Here is a 16,139-nt window from a genome sequence, read left to right as displayed (position 1 = left end):
TAAGCAGGTTCTGTGCCCAGCACGGAGCCCAACGCTGGGCTCGATCTCACGACCCTGAGATCAGGACCTGAGCTGAAATCAAGAGTCAGATGCTTAACCGACTGAGCCCCCAGGTACCCCCTTTTAATTGTTTTCATAGCCAATAGGGAACAAATCTGACATGAATCACAGGAGGAAAATATGAGGATTGTGTTATGGCCTTCTGTCCCCTCAGAATTCATCTACAGAAGCTGGTATTTAGAGGTGAGGCCTTTGGGAGATAAGAATGGAGATGCTATGATGAGATGTGTCCTTATAAGAAAAGACACCACAGAGTTTTCTCTCCTACAGCCCCTCTCCATACACATTAAGGAAAGGCTATGTGAGAATGCAACAAGAAGGCAGCCATCTGCAATCCAGGAAAAGTACCAGAACCTGACCATGCTGGGCTCAGACTTCCAGCCTCCAGAACTGTAAGAAAATAAACTGCTATTGTTTAAACCACCCAGTCTGTGGTATTCTGTTATGGCAGCTTAGCAGACTAAGATTGGAAAAGAGAGCAAATGGACACAAGAAGCCCCAGTAAGGAGACCACTACAATGTCTAGCAGTGAAGTACCAGATCAGAGTTGGCAGCAGGCATGCAGAAGCCATCAATTAACTATGAAAAAAAATAAGCTATTTCACCTGGCCCCCGGGTGCTGAGAAGTTATATTCAGAAACCCTCAATCTCCATTCCCAAAGGTCCCTGGTTTCACTGTCTCAACTACCATCTACTCTCACATCACTGCAATTTAATACAGATCTTTTAAGGAAGGATTAGGAATTCTTACAATGGAAAATGCAGAGACAGAAGGCCTCAGAACTTTCTTGACGCCAGTTAAGTGGCTGTCAAATCATGCTATAATCCAAACCCAGTCATTGTCTTATCCTGAAGAATAATTAGCAAATAGCTCCTATGGAGCCCACAAGTCCACAGACCTCCATCAAAACCACCCTAATAGGCTTACTGGCTCTGGGTTCTATGAAGTTTGAATTTGCTGATTTCCTTCTTTAAAATAAAGTAAAAAAGTCTAAGCAACACAATCCCACAAACACATACATACAAAGAATCAGGAAAAGCCTCAGTATTTCCCAATAACAGGTGAACCAGGTGTTTTAGATAGCCAGACAAGCACACTAAATGGAAAGCACTATTAGGACCTGGGGAAGCCCTCACCTCCCTAATCACACACCCAGAAACAGCAGCCATCATCAGACAGCTCGGAACCCTGATACCTTTTGACATTTATGGGTAAGACTGAGCCCTTCCTGCTTCAAGCACAGGCATACAGCAGATGAGAGGTCCACCTGCATTTCCCAACCTCATCCTTACAACCTCTTGTCCTCACTCGGGAATATACCAAGGCCACTAGATCCTGTACTTTTAAATCTTTAAAATGTTAATTCTTACACTAAAATTTTGTTCAGATTACTGCTCATCAAACAAAGCAAAAGGAGACTACTCCCAAGAACCATTCAGCTGTCACACCTACTTAAGCCTGGGATTAACCTTGTCACTACAAGAGATCCTCAACAAGTATTTAAAACAACTAAGCTGAGAATAAAGGATTCAGGGATAGTAACTTTGGGGTTCCATGGTTTGGGATATAATTAAGAGTTCTACCAAAGAATATACATGAAAATTTTACTTTTCTGCCTTAACATTCCCCATCTAACCAAAAAGAGAAAGAATTCATTTGAAAAACTTAGAAATTCTGAACGTTAACTACCTTAAGGAGTTCCTTACCTCTCAATCACCTGATGTAATATTCAATAAGCGATTGTCAGAAATGTTGAGTTTTGCATGAATAGTCATTCTCTCCATATACATTTGTGAGCTTAGAATCCCTTCTAGAGTTGCTATGCCACCTAACATAAGGCAACCAATATTTGTACAGAACTGTAAGTCTCCACATTTTAGAAAGGAATTTCCTTAAAAATTACTTAACTTGATCACTATCACAACCCCTTAAGGTAGTATTTTTATTTTCCTCATTTTACACAGAAGATAAACAGGCTAAGAGAAGTTAACCATACTGCCCTAACATCACAGATCTAGTAAATGATAAAGCCAACACTGAACCAATACTTTGTGACTCCACACCCCTCCTCTTTCCAACATACAACGTGTCTCTATTCTCCACCACCTTAAATGTAAATAAACCATCCTACAAAGACCAATGAAAAACAACCAGGTATTACTAGGTGCTCTCTCAAATATCTATAGATGTCCCTTTGACAAATGAAAGTCCGGTCTACTTTTATATGAATGAAAATACAAAATGGACTAATCAGCACCATTCAATACTATAAGAATTAGCATAAGTCTCTTCATTTTAATTCATTGAAAAGTTCTGTTCCCAAAATTAAATTTTAACAACTTCCATTAAAATCCCTTCTGTATGTTTAATAACATTTTTAAACTACCCTTGGAATAACTATTTTCCATCTGCTTTTACTTGCCTTTATAACTAAACAAACACTAAATCTCTGAAAATGGGAAAGTGAAAATAAACAATTTTCCATACTATGAAGCAACCATTCTTTTCTAGGACTCAACTAAATAATAGTTATGAATATTCCAATATCTTACAATTATCAAATTTCATCTTCTTCCCAAGGCACAAAGTCTGATGACAGCTGTACAATAAGACCATACACAAGAATTACACTCTCCTAAAGACATTTCAGGTTGTAGCTATTTATATTTAATATCTTCCAATACTTTTTAGAAAGTTTTATCGTATAAAGGCTTTGATTATTGTTTGCTTTTTAATAAAAATAAATTTTGAAGGACTTTCTTGTGGAGAATATCAACATTACACCATTTAAAGCCTCCTGTTACAACAACAAATTTTAAAGATTTCTAGAGATATTAAATTCCTCCTCAAGACAAACCTTGCCCTGGTGTAGATTGGTATCAGTGCAGGTGCAACTACAACTCATCAGTTTGCTACTTCTGAGGGGCAATAAGAAACCACAGGCAAATGTGTATCACTGTTGATTTCTCTATTTCCTCTGCAAAATGAAGTTACCAACTTCCTATAAGAATTATGAAGAAAACAGTGTATAATATTTACAAAATACTTTTATCATTACTGATTTTTTTTTTCAACAGTAAGACTCCTCCTTCCTTCAATCATTCACTGGGCAAAGTGCTATTACTATACAACTTGTCTAGCAAGCTTCCACAGTCAAACTCAAGAGTCTGTTCATTGTGGCACTACAAGAGAGATTATATAAATATGAAGGCAAGGGAGACCTTGGCTGTATGACCTGTTCTGTGTTTCTACAGCAGAGCATCTCAAACCCCTACAAATTTTAAGTGGGTTTAATTATTCAATTATTTAATTATTATTTAATCTATTTATTTAATTTACCTTATTTAAGTATTCATGGTTCTTGAGACAGCATCACCAGGAATACTATAGGGAACAGGTTTTCAAGGCCAGAAGAGTCTGAATGGCCAACTGGCATGCCCCTCAAAACATACCCAACAAACTAGTTTCATAACGAGTTTCACAGTTTTTATTAATAGGACTGAGCCAATGACAGGTTACTGAGGAAAATTTCATACACCCATTAGAATCACAATGTGTTTTCAATGAAGATGCCCTTAATAAGTATATTGTAGGAATAAACATCATGCTACATATCAATCTATGAAAACTTTTAACCAATATAAAAGAAGAGAATAAAATTACCAAAGACTGGGGGTGCCTGGGTGGCTCAGTCTGTTAGCTCAGGTCATGATCCCAGGGTCCTAGAATCAAGCCCCACATCGGGCTCCCTGCTCCTGAAGAATGTGCTTCTCCCTCTACCCCTCCCTCCCCCTGCTCACATGCGCACTCTCTCTCAAATAAATAAATAAATTAATTAATTAATTAAAATTACCAAAGACTGGTTTTGTTATCTGTGCCATACAAAACTGTATCTTAGCTCCTCCTTTTCTTCATGGAGATGACTTGCTAGGATTCTCTTCTCCATTTGCTCTCAGGCAACAGTTAAAAGTGGGTATGGTCAGGGTTGAGGCTTCCTTTTAAAAGTGATCATATAGTGCTAGTTTTACAGATTATTTATATATACATAAAGAATTATTTTTACTGGGGCGCCTGGGTGGCACAGCGGTTAAGCGCCTGCCTTCGGCTCAGGGCGTGATCCTAGCGTTATGGGATCGAGCCCCACATCAGGCTCCTCCACTATGAGCCTGCTTCTTCCTCTCCCACTCCCCCTGCTTGTGTTCCCTCTCTCGCTGGCTGTCTCTATCTCTGTCAAATAAATAAATAAAATCTTAAAAAAAAAAATTATTTTTACTTGGGTTTATATATCTATATGTAAGTATATCTCCTGTTAGCACCCTGAAAACTCCCATGCAAAGTGACCAGGGAAATATTGGTACACACCTCGGCCTAAAAGATGAAAAAGTGTATCCCTCCTCAAAATAGAAATCGATTCCCTATATCAATGTACTGGCCAAAATACTCCAACACAAAGCTCAGCCTGAAAAGTCAAATTCCAAGAAGAATTTCCTTTATGTTAACAAGTTCACCACCATTATGTTTTCTGTATTTAAAATAATAAATTCTCTAGTCTAGACTTCTAGTCCAAAAAAAGAAAATTTTATTTTGAGTTGTAAACAATACCTGGGAGACACACTCAGGGCAGGGGGGGGTGTGTCTATAATACCTTTTCAAAAATCCATGGGGACAGGTGGATTTTAAAATTCACTTTTTCAAATTTAAGAAAGAAATACAGTGCACATACCATACACTACAAATCACTTCCAGCACCCGGTAACCATACAACAACTAGGAAAACAAACTGTGAACAGCCTCCCTTCAGATAAGATCAGATTTTGCCACTAAAATAATGTATGCTGAATTTAAAGGAAAAATTTTGATTCAGACTTTTTTAGATCAAAATCGCAAATCAGGGATTGTGGACCTTTGCCAGGTAAGATGATCTTGACATACAATAATTAATTATGCCATCCCCTAGAATAAAAAGAACTGATGCTTAGAGAAGAGACAATTAGGGTATTTCGTATGGTGTTGAAATGGCTAATTACTTGCCTACTTAGAAAGGCATGATCAATTCAAGGTTTCTATAAGTTCCCACCAAGAAATTGAACATGAAACAACTTTCCCCTTAAACTTTAAATTGGGACCAACACTGAAAAACAGTTTCTAAAACCTTTAGCATGTCAAAGACAAGTAGGCAGGCAATGGGCCTCTCACCAGATGACAAAGTCAGCTAGATATAGTAGGGCTTCCAAATAGCAAAAACCTAAGACGACCTGCTAACTCAGGTTTTTGCTATTTGAGGACCCACACAAACTCAGATTCTCTAAATTAACTTGTGGCCAAACCATGCTTCTGCCGTAAGTTCAAAGTGAAGCCTGGCATTTTTTCCTCTCGTGGTACCGCAAACCTTTTATTTATCCTCAACAACCTCAAAACAACATATGCCTCAAGGACTGAGAAGCCTGATGACTGTAATTCCCTCCTAGCAGGGATCCCTGCAGTGCTCCACCACTACTCACAACTCTCGCTGAGAGCAGGAGCACATTTGTTCATTGACTGGAGCCGCGTGATCATATTAAATTCAACCTGTGTTCTCTACGTTAACCACCAATGAAGTGGCAGAAGAGCAATCATGAGTTGATCCTGCTCATTTCAAAGCCTCACAATGGCTCCCTGGTAAAACCACCGGAAGAAAATAAACCAACAATTTTTGAGGGAGGTTTCCAAAGAGATTTCCCTTGGGTAACCGGAATAATCTTTCAAAGAACTCCCTCAGTTCAAATTCAGGCACTTTCCTAGCACCTAAAACAGATCTGACAAAATGACACCTTCAGCCAACATTTTTAATAGCCAAAAACATGGTAAGGTGTGGTAGTGGTTGTTTTTGTTTTTGTTTTGTTTTTAAGTAATCTCTTCTATCCTGCACCTTCTCTTAAATTGTTTTTATTTTGAAAATTTCATCACTGAGTCACTACCCAATGCAATAAAAATTAGCAACCAATCCCTAATCTGTTTACATTTCAGTGTGATCTTTAAATATGATCTTTATGCCCCCAATCAGCTTAGAGCAGCTCGGATGATTCACCATGGTCTTTATGAAAGCACATTTTTAACCTGGAACACACCAGAGCACATTTCAAACATGGAACAACAACAACAAAACAAAGCTCTCTCTATAAAAATATACGTTTTCTTCTCAAGCCACGGGCATGTTAAGAAATTACAGGATGATCTGGCTGGATACAGAAAACAAGGGTTCAAAAGACAAGCTAACAAGACATTACTAACAAATGGAATAACAATTTCCTCCCTACTAAAACCATTTGCCTCCTAATGTAATGATCCTTTTTCACAGACTTCTGTGGGAGCAAGAGAAGATCCACAAATAAAAACAGCTGAATAATATACTCTACGGCTGGGCTTCTCACTAAAGAAGGATAGTATAGGCCTGCATCCCACTCCACCTTTGCCCCTAAGCCCAAAGATACAAAGCAAAACAGGTGGAAGGCAATGCTATCAGCTAACATGATGTGTGTTCCTAGAACCTCAGTTTTACTCAATGATTAATTAAAACATATTTATATTACAACAAATATGTTTGTGTTTGGGAGTAGAAAGTAAAATGCACATAAATTTTTAAGATAAGATTTCTTCTGCTCACTTGCAATGTGTTGCTTCAGGCTACCAGGGGAGTTTATGTTCCTTCTCCTCTGCTATTAAGAAAAAACTGGAGAAGCTCTACTCTAGAGACTCTTAACATTCTCTCCAACCTCTCTCCCAGCTATTCTATCCTCTCAGGTCACGTAATTTTTATTTTACTTATTTATTTAGTCTACGTCTCATTCCAGAAAGAATTTCAAGTAGTTAGAGAATATGGAGAAAACACTACATCCAAGTGCAATACCTAAGCATGGAAGAGGGTTTTCAAAACTATACACATTTCTGTCCGCCACTCTGCACTATACAACACCTAATCTACAAAATAATAGTATTAAGAAGAAATCAACTGTAAAAGAAAAAAAAAAGGTAAGGTTCTTAGGTACCTGGTGCCCTTGCAAAGCTACTCTTCTAGGAGCAAAAAAAAAAAACCTTTTTTTTTTAATTTAAAAAACTACTGCCTGATTTCTTCTTAGACTTCTGACAATATATATAATTATAGCACTGAAAAGCAACTTTGATATGTTGCCCTTGTGGGGGCATTTCCTCACCTCCACCACCACTAGCATAGCACCTATTATATAATAATAGTTCAATAAACATTGCCTGTAAAGCTGGTTCTAAGTATTACTGTTAATTATTAATATTATCATTAGTATTACTTCAGAGGACGCCACAATAATGGCAGCCACCGTTTGTATTGTTTAGAGAGGGGGTGCCGGGGGAAGAGGGGGAGAGAATTTTAAGCAGACTCCACACCCAGTACAGAGCCACACACAGGGCTCAATCCCAGGACTCTGAGATCATAACATGAGCCAAAATCAAGAATCAGATGATTAACCACTCATTAACCAGAAAGACCACCCAGGCACCTCGGGCAGCTACCATTTTTGAAGCTGCTGTATGGCAGGAGATATATAATCTTATTTGATCCTCATAAAGATTCTGAAGGTAGGCAGTATCATCCACTTTTCCCAAAAAAGAAAAGTACGCTCAGATCATTTAAATGACTTGCCTAAGGCCACCCAGCTAATAAGCTGCAAAGCACTGATTCCATTCCAGTTGTTTGGTTCCTGAGCCCAATTCCTCCCGCTATCCTACAGTGCCTCTCTTAAGAAGTCAAGAATTCAAGAGCTCTCACTGATAGACTCCCAATTAGATTACACTCCATTTCAACAGGCACAGGTCAAAGAATGATGGGAATTCCCTCCAGTTACCGCACAACCAATTTATACACAAACATAAATCTGTACATAATGCCATCTTATACTCCATTCACATACAAATAAAAATTGTATTTTTACACTAAATAATTATCCAAAATCACTAATTTTATACATCTAACTCCACCATTAACATCAATCCTTAGGCCTGATAATTTATCTTCCTCCGAGTTCATTTCCCTAAGGGTATTCGTTCACTCTCTTAGCTTTAATTATAACTTGCAGGCACAAAAAACAAAATCTACATCTCCTATCCAAAGGAAATCGAAGTGTAGATAAAAATATAGGTATGTACAAAGAGGTGTTCACTATCACATTTTTTATAACAGAATCCAAATGAACAAACAAAAGCCCTAAATGTCAAGCAGTAAGAGAACTAATTTGTTAAGTTATGCTATATCCATTCCATGTAATATCATACAATTTTAAGCCAAGTTTATAAAGAATCTTCAAGTATATGAGGAAAATGCTCATAATATTAAGTGAAATAAAAAAGGAGGACATAAAATGAAACCATCATTAAGCTCTCAACTTTGCAAACAAAGGACTCACGGAAAAAACAAAACCAAATGGAAATACATCAAAACATAACAATTTTCTCTGGACAGTGAAATAATGGGTTTTTTCCTTTGTTGTTTTTCCTGTTCTCCAACTTTCTTTTCAATGATGACTATTAATTTTATAAACAAAAAAGAGCTGCTTTTTTTTAAAACCAACATCTTTAACTCATCTCCCAGCACTTTTCTCTCATAAATTCCAAAATTAGCTAGAAGAGTCCCAGGTCGTGTGAAATTTAAAATGCTCAGAACAGTTCAGCATCTTTATTTCCTCCAGCACTACCATGCTCCAGTTATGCTACAACTGCAACCCTAAGTCATTTCTCTTAACCTACAGAAATCCAGTTCTTCAAATTCTGTCAGTCCTTTCCTTCTGGTATTTTTCCTTCCTTCTCCCTATACTAATACCAAGTCAAATCTTCACCAGCTTATCCCTAGATTAGCACATTGCTTCCGGGATGAACAAATGCTTTCCTTATTCTATTGTCTAACTGCAAACAATTCACTCCACCACAGCTAACTAGGTGCGAGGGACTGTTCTGGAAGCTTTACCTGTATTAACTCAGTTAACATTCATAACAACTCTGTGAAGATAGCTACTGTTATTAGTCCTGTTTTACAGATTAAGAAACAGAAGCACAGAGAGGTTAAGTAATTTACTCAAGATCCCCTAGCTAATAAGTGGCAATGACTGGATTTGAAGATACGCAGTTTGGCTCAGATAATAGTATGTAAATATGAGCTCCAGGAGTGCAGTGGTGATCAACAGAAACCAGCTTCTCTTTCCCTCAACTGTATATAGCCCTTTGCAGCAGGTCAAATTCCCATTTCTGGGTCTCTCTTCACGCTACCCCACAACTGGAAGCCCAGTTCTCTTCTCTAATTCATTTTCCATATCTCCTTCAAAAATCAACTCTAAATTCAACATCTCTGAGTTCTCCTTAAGCCAGTTCCCTGACTCCTCAGCACATCCTTATTCTCACAGACTCAATTTAAACTACATTAATGTGCAGTTGTTGACATTTTTTTATGTCACATAAGTTTGCCTCACAATTTTACATTTTATCGTCCTACCTAGATAATGTAATGCCTCCACTTTTTTTGGTCTATGTCCTTCCCCATTTCCCACCTTCCAAATAGGTACTAGAATAGCAGACTGCACAAAGTAGATACTAAATAAATATGCAATTAACCGAAATCTGAGATACGTATGGCTCAACTATTTAACAAAGAAAGTCATTCATTAGTCTTCTGAACCGACATATCTAAATGTTTGTCTTCTCATTTTATTCCCTAAACGCAAACGCATTAGATTTCTAACTGCAACATCCTCATCCAAAAAGATATATTTAAATGATACCCAAAAGCAGTCTTATTAAATGATTTAAAAAAAAAAAAAAAGGGGGGTATCCCACATGCTGCCTTTTTTCCCCCAGGAGACTCTAATAGTGTTACTTTACTCCCTTATGGCCAGAGTTATATCCTAGTCTTCCACAACACTAAGCAGGCAGTGACATTCCAGGCATGATTTCCAATTGTTCAAGAACAGAAAAGACTATCTGTTTTTAATAAGAGATTATTCTAAATTGTCCCCTTCAAATCTAAAACTGTGAAAGCAACTGTTTTTACGTTTAAGGTTGAAATCTTGATCTTCCTATTCCAAGAGAATTATTTTAAAACTCAAAGAAAAAGATATACTAAAGGACAGTCTAAAAGACAGAAAGTTGAATTCATATTTAAATTGTTAATGAAAACAGGTAAAAATGAAATTCCTTATAGGTATGCACTACATGTAACGAACTAATCAAATTGTTTTCCAAATCCATTATAAGCCATGACCACTTAAAGTAACACTGCAGGAACTGTTCTAAAAAGCACACAATACTCACAGTTATAATCTTGTCTCTAATTTTTGTTTTCCAAGTTAACACTTTCATATACAGCTTATCTCTAAAGGACTCCTTTGCTACTTAGCTTTAACCTTAAATGAGCCCCTTAACACCAGACCATATTTATCCTAAGATATTACATGTTTCTTTACATGTCTCCTGATTCTGCAGTTACTCTTACTCATCACTACAGCTTGCCTGAAGCAAATGTCCAACATGGTTCAGTTATCCAAACAACAGTACAAGTGTGTATTACTAGACATTATATTTATTACAAATTTTAATACTAATAGGTACACACTATGAACCACAGCTTACTCATTACCTTAAAATACCTTAAGTGTAAAGAACAAACCTAGTTTACCCTCTACTTAAAATTACCATTCTTACCTATATTACAGTTCAGTTAAAATACACACTGATAACATTTTGGTTTCCTTTCTTGATTTCTTTCAAATGTTACAAATAATGCCGCAACAATTTGAAAAGCTTATTTCATGTTTAATAGGGTGAGCAGGTATTTACTATTATTACTATGGATTTTTCTTTAATTACTTGAGAAGTGGATGCAGTTATAAAAGGAAAACACCAGGGATCTTTGTGGTAATGGAAATGTTTTTTTATCCTCACTGTATCACTGTCAATAACTTGGTTCTAATATTGCACTACAGTTTTGCAAGATGCTGCTATTATGGAAAACTTGCTAAAGTGTACACAGGATCTCTGTATTGTTTCCTACAACTGCATATGAATCTACAGTTATTTGAACAAAAAGTTTAATTAAAAAAATTTAATGAAAATTAATTTTTCTGGCTCTGTATCAATACTTTCAAAAAGCATAAAGCCTGTACAAATGGAAAACTTCCCCCAAAAAGGTGATCAGGAACTAAATAATGAAAAACTGTATTCCTTTTAAAAATTAAAATCTGGAAAATAGTTTTTAAAATTATTTCCAAAAATCTTGAGAGAGAAGAAATTACATTACAAAAATCTGCTTTGAATAACAAAAAGTAAAGCTTTACTTGCTAAGTAAGACAACTTTCTAGAGATATCAAAGATAGATTCAATATATAGAGATAGACTACAAAATGAATATACCTGTTCCTTTCCAATATCTCTTACTACTTGGATTCAAAAACTAACAAAGGAAATTCTTTGGATATCATGTAAACATTTAAACTACTAAAAATTAAACCTAATACCACAATTTAGTTCTACACACTGAAACTGTGAAGTTGAAGGGAATAGTGGATTTAAACACCTGAACTACTTCCATTTTATCAATCCTTTCAACAAGTTTTCTCCTGATAGACTGGCCTAACGCAACACAGTACCTCACTTTTAACTCCTACAGAGAAACACCTCTCAAGGTCACTGTAAGAACACTGCAGACTCTATCATACGAAAGGGATAAATTCAGTCTTATGATAATTCAAGAAAATTAACACCTTGGTGAAGAAACAGCACTAGAACAGATTTCTCCAGACAAATAAGTAATAGAAATACATTCTCATCTTTTCCGACTTCTGAATAAGTGTCAGCTATCATACAAGTTACCTGTTTGTTTTAGGAATAAGACTTTAAAAAACATTATGCTTTTTTAAACTATAAAATATATTGTATGCTTTCAGCTAAAAAAATTCTAAATCTGTTTTATTATTTCTCAAAAAAAGTCCAATGTGAAATTAAGTCATCCTCCAAAAGAACATAAGAAAGGAAATTATACTGGACAACTACAGTTTTCATGAGGCAAAGGCTTGGGGTCTTACAATGTTACTCCAAATACAAGAAAACTCTAATCTTTAAGTCAGCTCTTCAGAAAGAAAGATCTTTAGCTCTCTTTAGCTCCTTATGTTGCTGCAAATAAGCAGGCATTAGGACATATTATGTATCCTTTGAAATCAGAATAGAAGATTATTCAGATGTCAATAAAGTATATAAATAAAATAATACTGCTGTACTTAGAAGTGTACTTAAAGGTGTTCAGCCAAATTTCTTCTAGACATTTCAAGATAAAAAAACTGACTATAGGGGCGCCTGGGTGCCACAGCAGTTAAGCATCTGCCTTCGGCGCAGGGATCCCAGGGTTGTGGGATCGAGCCCCATATCAGGCTCCTCCGCTATGAGCCTGCTTCTTCCTCTCCCACTCCCCCTGCTTGTGTTCCCTCTCTCGCTGGCTGTCTCTATCTCTGTCAAATAAATAAATAAAATCTTAAAAAAAAAACAAAAAACTGACTATAGAAAAGCCACATCTACCAATATACTCTGACATAAAATAATTACTTATCCCATTATGCTTTCCCCCAAATTTAAATCCATTCACTAATTATTAAAGGTCATAGCTTTTTTTTCTCCTGGAATTTAAAACAAACCACAGAGATAAATATAACCATGCCCACTGAACACATGTGTTTAAATTCAAACTTTCAATGGACAAGTAAAAAATCTGACAGTTTTAAAATTAAAAATTTCCTACTCCAAAGAATCAAACACCATGTAACTATTTCTGCAATACAGACAAAATAATTTTTTCTTTGCTTAATGCTAACAACAGAAAGGCCCACAAATGTTCCAATGCCATGCTTATAATACATACCAAGTTCACGCATACTTTTTAGTTTCACACACTACATAAATCACACATTTTAAAAAGTGAAAAAAATATAATTGCCTTTATTCTAAAAACAGAAAGTATTTCTAATAGGTTTCTGAAGTTCATGTTCTTGATATCATGAGTATCAGTTAAATATATTTTCCACAATTCAAGCTCGAACTAACAGCCTAAAAGAGCAACGTCACCACTCATTTAAAGAAATATACTAAGCATCTACTATGTATCAAACTAAATTTGAAAGTACTGGAAATGAATTATTAGTTGCAAAACAGTAGTAAAGAAAGGAATATAGCCGCCTTCTCCATTAACTAATAATTTTTTCTCCCCTCCCAAAAAAGTGACAATTTTCAAATAAGTATCAGTAAATGGGAGGGAGGGAAGAGTAGAGTCGGGGTTTGGCTAACATTTTATGATATCCTTCTGAATATGAAACCCATATTTAAAACCTAGAATGCTTTTATTTTGCTTAGCTGAGGTGTTAAACATGCTATATTTTACCCATAAGCTGTCATTTTATCATGAAAAATAAATTTTAACAAATTAAGTTAGTGAACTATTTTTAAATAGAAACACTTTTTAAATATAAAGTGGTATAACATGTTATCGGTTATGACATTTCCTTCTTTCTGATGTTTTGCTCTTAAAGTATCTTAAGAAATCAGCTACCATTTTACTAGGGAAAATAAAAGCACCGGTCAAAGAGGAATTACTAAATTTTAGCCCAGGGATTTGACAGCTGGTTTTGAGATGATGCTGTCCATGGTTTTTTGTTTTGTTTTTTTGTTTTTTTTTTCACCTTTGAAAACTAAGGAATAAGTTTAACTTGAAAATTATATGTTTTGAACACTGGAATGGACCTTGCTTCTGCACTGTTTATTTTGGAAATCATAAGTTTAAATAAGTCAGAAAAATAAAAAATGCACACTTAAGAAATAAGGGATAAATGTTAATGGAGCAGAGTACTTATAAATATACAGAAAGTAAAGACCACAGCACCAGTGCAGGAATAGGAATCTAATTTCACTTATTCTAAACATTATCCTAAATGTCATCTGAATATAGAATTCAGTCATCTAATAGATGTCATCTGAAAATAAATCTATTCATTTATTTGTAACATTCATTCCTCTAACATTTTAAATAACTGTCCTCAAAATTGTTAATGACTTCCAAGGAATGGCCATCTTTTTAAATGAGTCTTACTAATTATTACTGACTCAATTCCACTTTCCATACTCATATATTAAATAACATTATTTCAACAATTTTTTTAGAACCCAAAGGTAAATAATCCTAAGAGGCTGAAATTTTAGCAAAATTTAAAAATACACATACTTAAATAAACATAAATAAAGGAAAAAAAAAACCCACACATGGACCACAGAATGTTTTCTTCTGGTACTTGTCTAAATATAGAGGTAGGATATAATCCCTTATACTCAAACAAGACAAATTCAACTTAAAAATTCATGGAAAACAGAAAAATTTTACATCAATATTTAAATTCTCAGAAATATCAATGGATCCTGAAAGCAAGAGCCTTCATTTGAGGCTTTTCTTCTGATTTGAACTGGACTCTAGAGAATGACATGAAGATATTAAAATACTTTTGTTTTTCTATTAAAATGTATCACAACAACAAAATATCAGTTTCTGATTTTAGATATCATCTTACCTGATCCACTGAACTGACTGCTTCCCAGTGTCGTTGGTCTGGTTTTCCCACTATTAACAGGTGGAGAAAACATCTACAAAATAACCCAAATGTATCTGTTAGTCCTGAAATTCTTCTAGACTCCTTACAAACAAAAGTCCACCGAGAGTCATCAGATACTGTATTTCAGAAGGGAGTTAAGATAAAATTGAAGATACACATTCAGACCCAGAAAAGCAAATACACTGAGTGATACTATTTGCTAACGCTACTAAGAAATAATGGTTATATTCTGTTCTCAAAACCCAGTCATTTACATGAAAAAGTCTAAGATTACTAAGTTTAAATTGTAAATTTTTGTCCATGATCTTCTAACAGAAGACTCTAACAGAAATCTCATTACATTTGCATTACTATTCAATACACAGTCAGAATCACATCCAATGAAACTACTACATAGAGTATGGATCCACTATAACCAAGTTTTATAAAGTAGGTATTGGTCCTACCACCTAACAACAGTTAATCAAGGAATTCAACCCATTAGAGATAAAGTCAGTAGGCCTTCGGTTTCAGCTATTTTTAAGTCATTCAATTATTCCCCATGGTAAAAGACTTATAAATATATACATATGTACTTATGTATACACCTACATATATATACACATACATACTCATATAAATATACATGTACTTAAAAGTGTTCAGCCAAAAAGGCTGGAAATCCTGGCCTTTAACTGGCTTTCTCATAACTGACATCTTTCAGGTATCATAAATTCTATCACATCTTAGAGAGGGAAATGGAGTGCAGAAAAAATTTTATTTTTTCATATAAAGTTCAAAATTCCTAATAATCATCAGGGTCAGAGAGTGACTCAACCAAAGCTCATGGTTACATTGTTCTCCTTTTAACTGGTTAAATCAAATGACCCCTCTGGCATTAAAGTTTTAAATCTGCAAGTCTAGACATTACATCAAAGTTCAGGTGTCCAACTTGGGGGAGCTGGACTCCAGCCCTGAGAACTACTGCTCAAAGCAGATGGAGTTCACGCTGCCTAGTCTCCATGTCGCTTTCCCCCCTCCCTTTCCTTTTCGTTTTTTCTTTTCTTTTTTTTCTTTTTTTTTTTTTTTTTTTTTTTTTTGTAAACCTCAGCAGAACCCCAAGATGCCGCGGAAAGCTCTCATACCGCACTGAAGTCCAGCAGGTCGCTCAGCTCCTTGTCGGTCCCTATAGCGGCCATGCGCTGCTGCTGGGGATTCATCTTCGGCCACTTCTAGCGGGTCCTAAAGCAGAGGAAACAGGCTCAGAGAGACCACCGAGGCCCGAAGTGTGCGAAGAGATGAAGAGGGACGTAGGGCAGGGGCCAGAGCCGTGAGCTGACTTCCAGTACCCCACTCGTTCCCACCGCCTCGCGGGCAGGGGGCAGGAGAGGCCAGCACTGCGCCGGGTCGGTGAATCCACGCGTTCCTCCGCGCGGCCCGGGAGCGTCGCGGCGGCTCCC

General features: G+C 36.1%; 1 protein-coding gene across 4 annotated transcripts in view; it reads right to left on the bottom strand.

The window, feature by feature from the left end:
• Positions 1-16,139, bottom strand: part of TCF12 (transcription factor 12) — a 374,787-nt gene that overhangs the window by 335,217 nt on the left and 23,431 nt on the right. For all 4 annotated transcript variants that reach the window (XM_057306207.1, XM_026518560.4, XM_048219597.2 and 1 more), the window contains 2 exons: positions 15,825-15,921; positions 14,659-14,731 (listed from right to left, as the gene is read on the bottom strand). In XM_057306207.1, the coding sequence (XP_057162190.1) occupies positions 14,659-14,731; positions 15,825-15,899 (148 nt within the window). In that variant the 5' untranslated portion in view covers positions 15,900-15,921. The remainder of the gene's footprint in view (positions 1-14,658; positions 14,732-15,824; positions 15,922-16,139) is intronic.

Source organism: Ursus arctos, unplaced genomic scaffold (genome assembly GCF_023065955.2).
Source record: "Ursus arctos isolate Adak ecotype North America unplaced genomic scaffold, UrsArc2.0 scaffold_36, whole genome shotgun sequence".
NCBI classification, from domain to species: domain Eukaryota; kingdom Metazoa; phylum Chordata; class Mammalia; order Carnivora; family Ursidae; genus Ursus; species Ursus arctos.
Note: the sequence above shows the minus strand (reverse complement) of the source record. Positions and strands in the feature narration are given on the sequence as shown.